Raw genomic sequence first — 16222 nt, 5'->3', positions numbered from 1 at the left:
CTACTCTCTCCTTCTCCGTTGGTTCCTTCTCCTTTAGCAAATAAGTAATGACTCTCTTCTGGCTTAGAGAACCTCTTATTGACATGTCCCCCTCTAGCCACGTCTCCTCTTTACTTCCAAGCCTTCTTGAAAGAATTTCTGTACTGACAGTTTCCATTAACTTGCCTCACTCATGCTCCCTTATCCCACTGTAGTGTGGCTTCTGATTCCACCATACCACTCACAGTGTTCTTGCTAGAGTTATTCCAATCCCCTGTTCTTATCCTACCTGATCTTTCTGTTCAGTTAGGCGCTGTTTATTACCTCATCTTCCTGAAATTTCTTTCTTAATTTTCCTCAGTGTTCTTTCCTTCTACTTCTGGCTATTCTTTTTGTTTTCTTTGCTTGCTTCATCTACCTGCTGTTTTAACTGGATGTTTTATTGGATTCTGTATCTGTATGTCAGTCCACCCTCTGTTTAGCTCCAGCTTTGTCTATGTAACTGTCTACCAGATTTTCCACTTTGCTTTGAGTACCTCAGACTCACTGACTCAAAAATGAATTTATAATCTTCCCTAGCACATCCCACTCCAAACCTACTGGGACTTCTCTGTTCTTTATTCTGGTTGGTATTCTAAGCCAGAGATCTGGGAGTCAGTATGACACCTCCCTCCTTACCCCTCACCTGCCATGCTGTTTTACACTTCTGTGCCTCTGCCTAGAATAACCTACTTCTTTCCTGTCCTTCGCTCATTCCATTCCAGGCAGAATTCATCACTCTCCTCCTCTGTACTGCTGCAGTCCCATTTCCCATTGCCCTCTTCTCTGTAACAGGCCTTCTGTGGTGCATTGCATTTGTTTATGTTCATGTATTTCACCTTCCTGAAATACTCTGGCCTATGATATGAAGTTTTTAAAAACAAGGACAGTTTATCTTCATTACCTAGCACGTGGCCTGGCAACACAATAATTGCTCAAAAGATGCTTGTGGAATGGAGAGGGGTGCATGTCCCCAAAAAGGAAATTGACCTTGATTTTTATCTAAGGGAAAATATACAATTTTTTAAGAAATGCAAAAACATGGAACAATATTCAGATCCAAATTTTATTTCTTTGCCAGAGCACAGATATAATTACAAGAATCATTAAAAACTTACTATTTCCACCTCTTAGAATAGTCTTTTGGATGTGGTGGAAACATCTGAGTTATAAATTCTGATCCTTCTTTCAAGAAGGTGCTATTAGAATTAACCAAAAAGAAAAAGCTTTTTGCATTTTCTGTTTTTCTTAATTTGTCAATATGATTTTTTTTCTATTCTAACAGGTGAAAAACCTTTTGAATGTCCAAATTGTCATGAACGATTTGCTAGAAATAGCACCCTCAAATGTCACCTGACTGCATGCCAAACTGGAGTGGGGGCAAAAAAGGGAAGAAAGAAGCTTTATGAATGTCAGGTATGTGTGGGTGTATTCCGTCCTTAGCAAAGGAGTCTGCGTTTGAAATCATTAGAAGTGAAGGGTGACAGACCTAGAGCAAAGGTATAGAGCTGACAACTTTAGAAAGAAATGAGAGTAAAGAACATCATTGTCCTGCTTTCATAAGTGGGAATAGTAATAGTAGTAGTTGTTGTTTTTACCCAACCCTAGATGATACCAATGTCAATAAAACTATGTCCTAAGTAACATAGTCTGAAACTATGGTTATTCTTAACCATAGAACAATCATTAGAATTCAGGAGTGGGGTGGAAGAGGCAGACCAGCTATAATTGGCGGCTCTTCCATGATTAGTGTGTATTTATCCCACATGGTGAAATTGTTCTTAATGTTGATATCACGGAAGAAATTATAACAGTGTTACTTTATAGTCCTTTAATATAGGCAATATTAAAATGTTTCCCCAAAAGGATTTAAGTTGTTAGCTAATCAGGTAAAAGATCAAATAAACAAAAGAATTATGAAATTCCCTTAGACTATGTTACACATGTCATATTTATAACATTTTCAGAAAAATCTTCAACTTTTTTCTTACAGAGAATAAATGCATCCATATTTCCTTCAGTTTGAATATAAGTGTTAACACCAAATGTTTGGTTATTTCAGGTCTGTAATAGTGTGTTTAACAGCTGGGACCAGTTCAAAGATCACTTGGTAATACACACTGGAGATAAACCCAACCATTGCACTTTGTGTGACTTGTGGTTTATGCAAGGAAATGAATTAAGGAGGCATCTCAGTGATGCTCATAATATTTCAGAGCGTCTAGTAACTGAAGAAGTTCTTTCAGTAGAAACACGTGTGCAAACTGAACCTGTGACATCAATGACTATTATAGAACAAGTTGGGAAGGTGCACGTGTTACCATTGCTTCAGGTTCAAGTGGATTCGGCACAAGTGACTGTGGAACAGGTCCACCCAGATCTGCTCCAGGACAGCCAAGTGCACGATTCACATATGAACGAGCTTCCAGAACAGGTCCAGGTAAGTTATCTAGAAGTGGGTCGAATTCAGACTGAAGAAGGTACCGAAGTACATGTAGAGGAGCTGCATGTTGAACGGGTAAATCAGATGCCAATGGAAGTACAAACTGAGCTTCTAGAAGCAGACTTGGATCAAGTGACCCCTGAAATCATGAACCAAGAGGAGAGAGAGCCTACCCAAGCAGATGCTGCTGCGGCGGCCAGAGAAGATCACGAAGATGCTGAGGGTTTAGAGACCAAATCAACAGTGGATTCCCAAGCTGAAAAGTCAGAAAATGAGAACAGAACACCTATGCCAGTTTTAGAATGAAATAACAAATGAATATATTTTTAAATTTATGTGTTGAGTTTTTGAACTGATGATGGGCAGTGTGACTGTCCTTAAGCTAACAGACATGTGGACCAAAGTTAAGCTCGTTCCTGTTGTGTTGAACTGTTTCTGTTGAAACAAACTGATTTTCCCCCACTTGATGCCACAGAGGAGGGATCTTTTCCATAAGTGAATGGGAAGCTTTGAGAAGTATATTTCTGGAAAACTGAAATGGATTATATTCTTATTATATAGTTGGGTACGAATGTATCTATTTTCATTGTGGTAAGGGTTCTCCTTTCTCTCTTTGCCCAGTCATGTCCTTCCTCAAGTTTTTTTTTCCCCCATATTGTAAAATCAAACGTAAAATCATTAGAATACAAGTTTATGTATTCTAAGGCATGTTAGAACATTTGAATATATAGGAAACACAAGGCTGCATGAAGACAAGTGCATTGTTGCTGTGCAGTTACATCTTGGCTTCTGGCTTGCTTTAGCTGGAACAACACTCTCGTCTACCCTGACAGTCACAGATGTCATCTCTGCGACAGAAATGGTGGTGGTGGCGGCAAATTTCTAGAATGTTTAAAAACCAACCACACCCATGTGCCTTTTCAAATTCAACTAAACTTCTGTAAAGCGCCTCTGGGTCTTTCAGAGTTTGTGTTGCGAGGAGCAATGTAGGTCATGCTATAGCACTCGGTATTTTCCTTACAGTGACAGCTACCGGTTCTTTTCCACTTCAGTTAGATTGAGAAATTTCATTCAGTGGCGGCTGAAGGGCCATTTTCAATTGGGAAAATTCACTCATATCTGTGGTAAACTTTATTTTGATGAAAAGTTGCACTAGTATTTTACCACCAGATGAAAAAAAAGATGAGCATCACTTAAAAATTAATGTATTTAAAAGTACAGAGAAAAAACATGTATATAATATATTAGGCTTTGTTTTGAATGAATCTTTTTCCCCAATCCTTAATGTAAAGATCTTGTGCTATAACTTTTAAAGCCATACAAATAAGAGTGCTAAACTGTGGACTTAAAAGTAGGTGTGTAAATATTTTTAATCAGTATTACTTGGAAAATAAAATATAACAACCACATACACCAATATGCTATTTTCTTTACCTGTTAAATATTGGGAGATATTTACATTTTTAAAGTAAACTTTAAAATTATGTGTTCATGACTCTTTTTTCACCTTACCAGTGTGGAAGTTGGTTTGTGGTCAGAGATGTCTTCTCATCTGTATTAACATGACTGATAACACGAATTGAGATATAAAATTCTCAGTACACATCTCCAGTCCCCAAAAATCAGTTCAAAAGAGGAAGGAGGAAGAGGTTGATATTTGCTCTTCTGTATGGTGGAGCACAATAGCCAATGGGATTTTAGTACAGCCTATTTTAAAAATACTTTCTCCACTTACTAGTGTGTTAAATTTAAAAGATCAATTCAACATGACTTTTAGTAATGCTGATGTTAAATGGTATCACATTTTATGAAATTACTGAAGAGGATGGCTTTACGCAACTGGAGAAGTCATGGATTTAAAGATAATAGGAATTAGAAGGTGGTTTTTATTTTAGGATCAAAGTGTATGAACATTTCCAAGTCTGTTCTCTTTGGCAGTTGGGTATCTGCTACAAAGCTTATATTTTTATTTATATATATATATTTTTTTCTTTTTTTGAAGTCAGAAAATACTGATGATAGAATTATATCATATTGAATTTTTCAGTTTGCCTTAAGATGTCCACGTTCCTGAGTTAGTTGTAGTTTAAAGAAATGTTTACATTCCTGACATAACAGTGGTCTCAAGTATATAAATTATTAGTTAGTATCTAGTGAATTTTGAATGCTGAAAATAGCTCATGCTGTGCCCTTAAGCCAAGGTATGAAACAAGGTTTATTTTTAAACATAATCTTTCTAGAGCCCTGACCACAAGGTAGAGATCAGGGACAAAGGCACAGCAAAGCATTAAAATTATCATTTGAGTTTTTAGATTTGGCAAGACCTTTCAGAACAGGTTTGAGGCACAGGTATAGTTCATTTTACTTTTCCCAAAAGTGAAGGCTGTATCAGTGTGCTCCAAATGCCAGTAAATTTGATTGCAGAAGAGAGAAAGCTACCCACTGGTGGTAAACCTTAGGTTGACTGGGACTTGGCAGTTCATAAAGCATTTTACAGTAACAGCTATTAAAAACCATGATGTATATTGAAGTACTGAACTGGGTATTTTGTTCCTCTCACTTTACTCCTACTGGAGTTTTTAGCTAGGTCTACAGTGTGACACCTGGGCAGTAGTGCCAGACATTGGTCATCATAGGAATCCCAAGAGCACTGGAGAATGATAGGAGAGCCTCTTCTATCTCCCCTACTCCACTGTTCCAACAGCAGTTCTTTGATTATCTGACACCAACTGGGTTTCCTTCAATTCTGACAGTACCAAGAGTTAACGTAGATTCCAGAAGTTAGAAGTACCACAAGATTGCCCCCACTTCAGACACCAGCCGACAATAGAGTCCCCAGGGTACCCACACTTCTGCCTGGCCAACTACAAATTAGGTGTTCCCACCCCTTCCCAGGTTCAATAATGTGCTCGAATGACCCAGAATTCAGGAGAGCACTGTACTTAGGAGTGTAGTTTTATTATAAAGGATACAAACCAGGAACAGATGGGAGGAAGGACGTGCATAGGGCAAAGTTGGGGGGAGAAGTGTGCAGCACTTCCCTGTCCTGTCCTGGTGCTGCACCCTCCCAGCACATGGGTGTGTTTACCCAGATGCTCCTTTAACATTGTTAAGTTTCATTACCTAGACATGATTAAGTTATTGGCCATTGATTATTGAACTCTCTCCAGCCCCTCCTACTTCCCTAGAGATCTTGGGGGTGAGGCTGATAGTTCTAGCCCTCTGATTCATATGGTTGATTCCTCTGGTGACCAGAGCCTAAAGTCACCTCATTACATAAGCTCAGGTATGGGCTTGTTAGGAATAACAAAAGACGTAACTCAGGAAATTGCCAGGGTTCTAGGAGCTTAGTGCCAGGAACCAGGGACAAAGACTGAATACATACTTTTTTATTATACCGTATGTATCATCTGAGATTCAAAGGAAAACTAACTGAACCCTCATGTCAATACATTTAAAATCTAGAAATCTTTTGGATATGTACAAAAACAGAAGGATCTTACAGTCTTAACCATTTAAAAAGGCTGCCATCCTCATCCTACTATTGAAAGTAGAAATATTTTCATGGAAAGGTAAGTGCTTCTTCAACTACATTCAGTTTTGAAGTAATATTTCAAGATTAAAGAAGTCCATGAGAGTCTTCTAATTGCCCACTTTATACTTTGAATAAGCAAACAGTATTGACTGAGGCCTAGATGTAGATAAAGTGTCAACCAGTAAATCAAGTGGATTTTAATGCACATCTTCAACATGGGTTGATTGTTCTAAACGAACAAATGAACAATTAAAGACCAAACAAATGGTCTTTAAAGTGTTCACATGGAAACAGTTTTATAACTGTCATGTAAAATTACAAGTAAATGACCTCTTAAAAGTTTAGCCTGATTTTGTTGGAGGTAACATAATAGCTTTGAATTTATTAACACTAACCACTGTGTTTGTTATATCAGGAGAGAGAAACCTAAGCTGAATGTTTTTCATGTGTAATGTGCTGAGCTGTGCCATGGCTCTTAAAGAATTTGTCATAAAGGATTCAAGTGAGAAGCAGAAGGAATTAAAACTATCACCACCAATTACTGAGATCCATTATATTTGGAGGCCTAGAAGTGTATTGCTTTAAAACCATGAATGTAGAGGCTGTCATCATAAATGTATGCTGAATTTACAGAATATCTTAAAACTACTACATGTTCTATAAATGTTACTTCATTAGTTCTGTTGACATGGTACGTAGGAAGGCAGCATGTGAATTCATAATTTTTTTCTCCTCAACTTTCCCACAACCTAATACGACACTAAATATGACACATACAACTGAAGTGATGCCCACCTTGATACTTGTACCAAAATACAGCCTAGGAGAGAAAAATCTTGTAACAATAGCGTCATTTGTGAATCACTTATTATATGCCAAGCACTTTACATTTAATCATCTCAATGACCTCATGAGGTAATTAACATTATTAGCTATCATTTTACAAATAGAGGAAACTAAGAGGAGGAGATGAGAAATAGCTGGTAGAAAGTGGAGCCAATATTTGAAACCAGGGAGTTAGACTCCACAGACTACACCCTTGATCACTAAAATAGTTACCTCTGTATGAGATCTGTTTGTGGCTGACAATATTGGATTGCACAGAGCATAAGTCAAACACCCATTTTCCTTTTGTAATTTACATCAGCCCTTGATGGGGTTGGGGTGGGGGAACAGGAGATCAGAAAAGGTGGCAAAACACATGGAGCAAACTGCCTTTTGGTAGCTCCTTGCCAGTCTCCTTGCCTTGAGACCACACCATCTAGGCAATGGTTCTGCAACAACAGCATGCATCAGCATTTTGTTAAAACGCACAATTCAGTTGGTCTGGGTAAGGACCCAAGAATTTGCATTCCTAACCTTCCCAGGTAATACACTGGGTTTAGTCCTGGAACCACACCTGGAGAATGGCTGACACAGAGTACCTAAAGGAAGCACAAATGACTAGCCAGTGGCACTAACTTGTTTTGAGGGTCTCTTCTTTTTTTGTAGCGTAGTCAGGTGCTACTCAAAATATCTTGTTACTTGTTGTTCATGTTTACTATTCACGTAATGGACTGGACTAAGACAACAGTCTTGGATTTTTTTGTTTCAAGAGCATTCTACGTATTCTCAGTAATGAATTGCCTTTATAATGTTTCTGAAATGAAAATGCCACAAAGACATGAAATGTTAGAGAATAAGAAATTAGAAACTGGAAAATCACAATAATTGAATAATTTTGCTTCCACTGGGTAACTCAAATATACTTTAGAGACAAAACAATAGCGAATTATCTGCTGAGGAGCAAATGTCAATGTATGAATTCACCTAAGAAGAGCTAGATCATTAACTGGTTGGGAGTTTGGTAGACCACCCATATTAGAGCAGTAACTGTGTCCTCTGAAATAATAGTTATCAATTAGATACAGCTATGAAGCACTATGGAGGGAATAATAGGGGTTCAGAACCCTAGTCCAGTTGAAATGGTGCTTATGAAAAACTAAAGACAAAAATCAAACAAAAGTAACTATTTGATTCTGACAACTTTTCATGAGATAATTTCACTACAGGATCAATGGGCCCAAAGCCTTCATCTGTTCACTGTCCAACTGTAAATAATACCCAAGTGCTGATTATAAGAAAATATCACAATTATTGCTATACTTGGCTACATAGTCAAAATTTTGGAGTATAGTTGCTACTATAGGGAATCTCAGCAACTCAAATTTTTTAATGAAAATTACTTTTATAATGAAAACTTTTTATATGAAAATATCTCAAGATCACAATTTTGGGTTTTTTCTCTCCCCCTCTCCCTCCCACATCTCTCTCTTTTCTCTGTTGTACTTTACCTTTAGAAAGAAAGCTCAATATTGAACATTAATGACTAAATGATGAGGCAGGGAAGTCTAAAGTGAATTAAAGTATGCAGTATATCAGTAGAATTTAAGCCTGACCGGCAGAAGGAGTAGTGGCACCTCACTCAGCTGCTGAAATTTACCACCTTTTTTTCTACTTTGTTGTTGTTGTTAAATTATACTTGCTCAAGTAGAAGATTCACCTATATTAGAAAAATAAGAAAGTTAAAAACTACTCCAAGACCCATTAATCAGAAATAACTATTGTTAACATTACATGAATATCTGTCCATATACATATGCACGAGAGAGAGAGAACTTTTACCCTGCTAGCCTTAATTCTTTTGGTTTAATTTTGCTTGAATTTAACAGAAATAAGAAGGGAAGCAGGATACATGGATAAACCTCAGATAAATGTTTCTTTACTACTAGTCCTTTAAAGGTTCCTATAAAATTAAGGAAAAAGGGATTTTAATAAATACTAATTGTCAGTGATTCAATTTGATTTGCTAATTATATTTGCATTGTCAAGGCTTATAAAGTCAGTGTGCAGATTAAACAGCTGATTAATTACAGCACAGAGAGAATTTGTGAAATAGAAGACAGAGCTGAAGAAATTACCCAGAATCTGAAAGAAGGTAAAAATCTGGAAAATATGAAAAAAGGCATGAGCTAGAATGAGGGAGTCTGACACACATAATGTTCAACTGGAAAACCTGAAAGGAAGATAAACATGGGACAGGGATCATATTCAAAGAGATATTGTCTGAGAATGTTTCTGAAGTGTCTGTAAGACATGAAGTCTCAGACTCGGGTAGCACACAGAACCTTAACAGCATAAATAAAACAAATTTTCCTGGAACAGGATATACCTTTTGAGTTACAGGTTCAACTCTACAGCAATATGCAGTCTTAGAAAACTTTTGCTCTGTGTCGGCTCCCAAGATATGTCAAATATCCCTACCAGGAGAGAGGAAGGAGAGTGGAGGTAGGAAAACCCCATGAATAGCCCAGGTTCACATTCAACAGGGATGCTATGTATCAGGTAACTTAATGACCAGAAAATAAGAGTAGAACGTCCCTATATGCCCTAGAACAGCACTAAAGGTGGAAAGATCCCTCAAAACCTGAAATAAAAATAATAGCTACCATTTATTAGGCATTTATTAGAGGAGGTTCTGACATTTGGGCTCCAGCTACTTAGAGACTGTGATGAAAGGAGTAGACAGATACATTGTCAGTGGGGGGTCCTCCTGACTACCACCTGAGCCCATGGACTCCAGATTAAGAAAACCTAGTTTACTGTTTTCCAGAAACGTTGTCTCAATTCTCACAACTCCCAGATTACAGGTGAGGAAACAGACTAGAAGGTGCTTGAAACCAGAGTGTCATATAAGTAGTAAGTAACAGAGCTACCAGTCAAGGTGTAGCTTTATGACTCAAGAATCTAAACTTGGGCTTCCCAGGTGGCGCAGTGGTTGAGAGTCCGCCTGCCGATGCAGGGGACACGGGTTCGTGCCCCGGTCCGGGAAGATCCCACATGCCATGGAGCGGCTGGGCCCGTGAGCCATGGCCGCTGAGCCTGCGCGTCCGGAGCCTGTACTCCGCAATGGGAGAGGCCACAACAGTGAGAGGCCCGCGTACCGCAGAAAAAAAAAAAAAAAAAAAAAAGAATCTAAACTTTTAGCCACTGTCAATGTTACTCAAAGTATAGAACAAGGACCTCCTGCATTAGAGTCAGTTGTTCCTAAGAATGTTTTTGACTTCTTTTCCACTAACACAAGGGAGCAGGGTTTAGCAAACTAAATTTTAATGAGCTCTGCAATAACATGAAACTGTCTATATTGTCTTTATAGGTCTTATAGTTTCATTAATTCTTTTGGAAAATAATATTTTTCTGACATTAAAATTTTTCTCTGACATATACACCCATTGTAGAAAATGCAAACAACACTGGAAAGTATTAAGATCGTTTAAATCACCTGAGATTCTGCCACATAACCAAAAACATTTCCAATGTCTGGTGTAGTTCCTTCTAGTTATATATATCACAGATTTCTGTCATTCTGTTTTGTAACTTTTGCTTTCACTTAACATGTTGAAAATATTTCCCCATACTATTCAAAACAAGAAATTTTAACCTCTATATATTACTGTTACATTGTAATCAACCTATTGTTGAATGGCCCTTTCTAGGAGAAAAACAACACTTTTTTCAAATGCAGAGAATTGAACCATGAGGTCAGCCCAGTATGGCTGGGTATCCCGGGACTCCCAAGGGAAGGGAAGGCATGAAGGAAGGGTTTATGATTTGAAAGGGAGCAGGCCCTAGCAGCATGTCTGCAAGAGAAATTGGGGTATAGGGGTCTCCTGGAATGGAATCTGGCCAATGGACTTTAAGAGAAGTGGTTTCTGAGGCTGAGTTTTAAGTTTTCCTTTTCTATGATAGCCTAAAGTTTTCAGTAACCTCTTAATTCTCTAGAATCGAGCATCGGCTTTGCCCTCTGGTGCTGTACGGGTCCGTACACGGTGGGAGGGCCTATGACAGAGTACATGTCAGGTTGGGAGTTTGAGGCTCTTGGTATCTAGGCAGTTTCTTTATGAAATCCTGCTCTGTGTATTGTCATGTTGTAGGATTCAAGGAGTATTTTATATTTTAAAAATATGCAATGATTTATCCTGTATTTTATTGTTTTAGAGAGACTGACGGCATGTATTAAGATTACTCCTTTTAAAAAAAGTCCTTTTGTCTTTTGAGGAGAAGTCCTCCCTTTAAAGTCACACTTTTCTCACAGAGAACCTTTATCCTACACAGGTAGATGACCACTCTTACAAAACAAGGAAGCAATTATTCTAGGTTCTCTTGGTTTTCCTGCCAATCTCAATGGTCAGTCTGTGGAGCTGTCCAAGGTTTTATTTCTTGTCTTTCCTGTTCTGGCCCCTTTAATCATCATCAAAGAGGCAGCAGAGGGTAGTAAGGAAGAGCTGCAGACTCGTGTGACCTTGAGCCAGTCAAATAACGTTTCTGGGCCTCAGTTTCCTCATCTATCAAAACAGGGATGGTAATAAGAGCACCTAACTAAAAAGGTTATTGTGAGGATTTAATCGGTTACTCTTTGTGAAAGTGTCACAGTTCCTGGCAAGTAGTGAAAAAAGGAATCTTTGGATACCCTAATTTCTACCATAAAAGGGTTTTAAACTTAGGTTATTTTTCTCCTCAGCTCTTTCGATTTTGTAAATACACCCTGGTAATCATGAATTGAGGATGCCGCAACAGGAGGAGGAGGAAAGAGTGTTCACTGAGCTGTGACTTAGGGCTCCTAATCATGGCTCTGCCATTAACTAGCTGTGTGGCCCTTGTTAAGTTAATTGACCTCTCCGACTTCGATTTCCTCCTCTGTAAAATGAAGGACTTGAACTTCAATAAATCATCTCTATGCTTCAGTATTCGGTGAATCGCATTCCCTCCTTGTTTGTAGACTGGAAAAATATTTGGCACCTACCATTAGCCAGAGAGTCATAGCTGCGGAGTACACAGGAAGTTAGGGGTCCACTGCCTAAGTGGCACCAAAGGAACAGGGCCTAATATATGCAAGGACTCCACGCTGAGGGTGGCATTAGCGCTTATTTCTGCAGAGCCTAAACCCTGCCAGACTCACCTGAAGGAGCCGTCACTCTGGTTTGCTAGAAAACCCCGTTCTGTTAGGAAGATTACTGGGTCGCTGTCTCCCAAGGACACGGAAACCTTTTTTATCCAGAGGCTGGAGTGGCTCAGTACGAAGCGTGAGTTGGGAGCTGTGTCAACCCTCTTTCGGCTGTGTGGCCACTTCGCATCCGTGCTCTAGGAGGCGTCCTCTCTGCGGCAGGGCCAAACACCCTCCTCGAGTGTCTGCGACGGGTGTCCCCGCGCCGCGCGCCCCACTCCCTCCAGCCCCTCCCGCCTGGCTGCCATAGAAACCGACCTACGAAGTCCAGGCCCGCGTCCCGGTACCCCGCGGGCCTCCCCTTCTTCCACCTCCGTCGGGCCAGCCCCCCGCTCCGGATTGGTCCTTCGGGAAACGCTGCGGGGCGACTGGGTCCCGTCGGAGTAGCCCGGGCCGGGCCGGTGGGCGGGGTTTGCCGCGGCAGCCGTCCGTCAGGTCAGCCGCCCCTGACAGCTCCGGGAGCCTACAGCGCGGCCGCGGCGCCCCGACACACACGCACCGCCCGCGCCCGCGCCAACCACCGGGAGCGCCTGGCCGGGCGCCGCGCAGCCGACTCCGCGAGAGGAGCTCGCCACCAAGGTAAGCGAGGGCTGCGGGGCTCGCAGCCAGCACCCCACCCGGCAGCCCCTTCCTCCGCCAGGCTGACGACCTGGGTGCTGAGGAGGGACGCCTCTCCTCCCCGTGACCCGAGGGGAAAGAAAGACACAACTCCTGGCGGGGGTGGGCGACTTGGGGTTAGGAGAAGATTAGGTGCTTTTTAGGGGCGCCCCCTCCCAGGCCCAGCGCGCCTGGGAGGAGAGCGCGTTGGAGGCGGAGACCGGGGTGTGCCGGCGCATGGGGCCCGTGCCCGGGGGCGTGCACCTGGGGTGCGTGTGCGCCTGTGTCCCGGAGTCCCGGCTTGGTGCGGGCACCCGTGTCTGGGGGCGCGCCCTGAGCCTCGCCCCGCGCACACCAGCTGCGCGCCACCAGCGCTCCCGGGCGCAAGCCCAGAGCTCGAGAGTTTGTATCGAGGCCCGGGGACCTGCGTGACCCCGGCTGGCAGTGAGCAGTGGAGGGAACTGACAGTGAACGGCTGTGGCCCAGAGGAAGGAACCCTCCACCACCACCCACGCCACGACGCGCCCTAAAGAAAAACGATCCTTTTGAAAGACTGTACAAGTAAGGAAGAACCTGTCTCCTCTTCCCTGAGGTCCCTTCAGGAATATTAGGAGCTCGAGGATTGGGCGATGCGACCCGGAGAGGATCGCAACAGGGTCTTTAAAATGCCGTCTCGGATCAGCTTTGTGTGCCTCACACAATATCGGAGCGGATGGAGAGGTCCAGGCAACAGATAAAGGTGCTCCTAGCCCTAATAAGGGTAGCGGAGGTTCAGCCCTCTGCACTTTTTTTCTTCCTTTCTCTCTCTCCCTCCTCCCGGCGTCCCTCCAGGCCTGTCTCCCCAACCCCTCCCCGTTTTCGTCCTCCCGACTTTATTAGACAAGAGGGCTCTCTGTTAGACCCACCCTCCCCCACCCCATTTCAAACCGAGAGCGAAGGAACCACATTCTAAGCTCTCACCCGTGCAATTTCAGACAAGTTTGGAAGTTAAACAAATCGCCTTTGCACTCGAGGCCGCGGGAATCCAAAAGGGAAACAAACAAAACCAGACCGAAAAATCGATTCCAAGTTAAATCAAGATTGCAAAGGGGAATCTAAAACGAGTATTTGTTCATGGCGATAGGATTTTTTTTTAATGTTTGAAAAATATGTATCACTCAAGTTTGCATCATCAGTATTCAATTTGATTCACAGAAGAGCTTCAAAAGATGGTTTCTGTTAGTGTTGCAAAAGCACTTCTAATTTTGGTTGCCATGGTAACTGAAGAAGTCGCCTGGCACTGTTGAGAGGCTGCCTGGCTGGATCCAGGAACTGTTCTTGAGGAGATCTCCCCACGTCGCCTCATGTTACCATGGTAATAATAATCGAGCCTGTAAGATACTTGTTTCTTTAAAGTACTAAAAGCCCAAGGCATGTCGTTGTTGTTTAATTTTACCTTTTCAGAGTGTTCAATTTGTGAAACAGATCTTCCCTCTCAGACAGCTGAGAGTAAACACTGCCCTCCAGCCAATCAGTCCCACTGGCCCAGCTCCCTTCCCCCAGCTCTCCGCACTAAGGACGGAGGCCGAGGAGAGTGTTTGATGCTAAAGGAATCCTGGCCTGTGACCAGATCTCTCTCCCCATTAAGCGTTAAATTTGGAATCCTAATTAGCTTTCTAATTAGAAGAGGGGGGAATGTGAGTGGGAGGCCCAGAAAGAGGCTAATAGGGAAAAAGCTAAGTCCAGCTCTCCACGGACTGGTGTTTTGTGTGCTGTTGAATTGCCTAGTAAAGTCCTGGTAGGTTTATTTTTGGCTTGACCACTGTTAAGTGGTAAGCCTGTAAAAACCTTCAGAGAGGCCTCATTCTGTGCTAGGAAAAAAATGTGGATTGATATTTAGTTTGAGGTGTGTGCTTTTTTCTAATAACACTGCATTTAAAATAAAGACAGTTTTGTGTGAAATCTCAATTTCCCAGTAATAACTACAGATAGGCCATAGAGCCCTTTATGCTCTTGGTTTGGCCTTAGGTTTTCAGTTAAAAAGGCTTAATTTGGGCGAAGCAATGGTCCCATTCAAATACTTTTATTAGTAAGTGTTGATGTCTTTAAAGGACCATAATATTTTACACATTCACAATTCCTGAGCATTGAATCCTATAAATTAAATTTACATATTGATAGCATATGACTGGAAAATTTGAAAGCCCCTAGACTTACAGTTAAAAAAAAAAAAAAAGAATTTGTCTTAGTAGGTTAATGTTTTCAGCCAAGTATCTAGTTCCATTTTAAGCAACTTAAAAATTAAAATATAATGTAAAATCCAACTGCATTCTTTGAATCTCATTACAGTATTTCTCTAGGGACTAAAGAGCCTTAATTCATTGGCTGATTTTCTTTCAGTTGTTGAAAGGACAAACTGTTTATAAAATTAGTCTCGTTCTATGGTTGTCACTTCCTATGGCATTCTAGAAAAAGTTCTCTAGAATTGAAGTTATATATTCCAAGAAAAGAAGAAAATATTCAGATTTCTTATGAAGACAATAGTCTACAATTTGAATTAATCAGATCACAGTTCTTAAATTACTTTTTTCTCAAGAACTTCAAAGATAGCTCAACCATTATCATACAGTATACTGAGGAATATTAACCAGTTTTATGGATGGGCAAGTTGTGTTCTAAAGACTCAAGTCATCTCAGCTAACTACTTGGAAAATTAAGAGATGAAAACTAAAATCACCTGGCATGTCTATGACATGAGTATCAGGTAGGACTTAGAGAAAATCTAGGTGAGAAGAGAGACAAGGTAGAGTGGCAGGAAGAATTTAAGATAATGAGAAAAATAAAACAGTAGGGAAAAAGTCTTAAGTGAGAAGAAAACTCACAGATTAAAGGAAAGGGAGTAAAAAGAAAAAGTTGAGTGTAAAGAGAGTTGCACAGAAAAACAAAAGAAAAACAAGTTGGAGAACAGGAAGCTAAAAAGAACTCTACTCTTCATCTTCCATGGAGAACAGAGAATCTGATGCTTTTCCAGAAAGCCCCCACTATCCTATTTAGCAAAATCCTCCAACCTCCAACTTAGAGGATCTCTGGGAGGCCTGAGTGGTGGACCAAAAATCTCTCTGGGTCACTGCTTCCTCAGTAGTATGGGCTGAGGCAGCCTTCCCATCTGCTCGCTAGACCTCCTTCTTCCCAATCCTTAAGCCACTAAGAAAGCTTTCTACATTTACACTTGTTGGGATCATTTAGTTTGGATAATTTGTAGACACACTTGATTATGTAATTGCAATTTTTAAACTTTAAATTGCAAGTTTCACTTTTAAAAATCGCTTAAATTGTTATCAAAGTAAGGCATTCATCTAATTTTGTGAATTAGAGCATGTGAAAAGATTCTAACAAAACAACAGTCCCCCTCCTTGGGAGACTCTGCTCTTAGCTGTTTGATCACATACCTCCCCATTTCCAAATAATTCACTTATGTGGCTGGTCCTTGAGTTACCAGTTTTAGACAGAATCTATTTACTTTCTCTTATTATAGGGGAAGATATAGCTCTCTTACTCCACCCGTCCAACTTCCCCTTCCTCCATTTCTGCAACATAGTTGGTGGAA

General features: G+C 41.0%; 2 protein-coding genes across 7 annotated transcripts in view; both read left to right on the top strand.

The window, feature by feature from the left end:
• The window catches only part of ZNF131 (zinc finger protein 131), a 33103-nt gene extending 29158 nt beyond the window's left edge, over positions 1-3945 (top strand). For 5 of the 6 annotated variants that reach the window (XM_032628410.1, XM_032628411.1, XM_032628414.1 and 2 more), the window contains 2 exons: positions 1304-1434; positions 2081-3945. In XM_032628410.1, coding sequence (XP_032484301.1) covers positions 1304-1434; positions 2081-2767 — 818 coding nt within the window. In that variant the 3' untranslated portion in view covers positions 2768-3945. The remainder of the gene's footprint in view (positions 1-1303; positions 1435-2080) is intronic. The other variant, XM_032628413.1, reaches the window with a different exon arrangement.
• An 8547-nt stretch (positions 3946-12492) lies between these two features.
• NIM1K (NIM1 serine/threonine protein kinase) overlaps positions 12493-16222 on the top strand; it is a 70312-nt gene continuing 66582 nt past the window's right edge. Inside the window, exon 1 of the mRNA XM_032627280.1 lies at positions 12493-12618. The gene's annotated coding sequence lies outside the window, so the exon portion shown is untranslated. The remainder of the gene's footprint in view (positions 12619-16222) is intronic.

This window comes from Phocoena sinus, chromosome 3 (assembly GCF_008692025.1).
Source record: "Phocoena sinus isolate mPhoSin1 chromosome 3, mPhoSin1.pri, whole genome shotgun sequence".
Taxonomy (NCBI): Eukaryota; Metazoa; Chordata; class Mammalia; order Artiodactyla; family Phocoenidae; genus Phocoena; species Phocoena sinus.
This window is presented reverse-complemented; position numbering and strand designations above follow the sequence as displayed.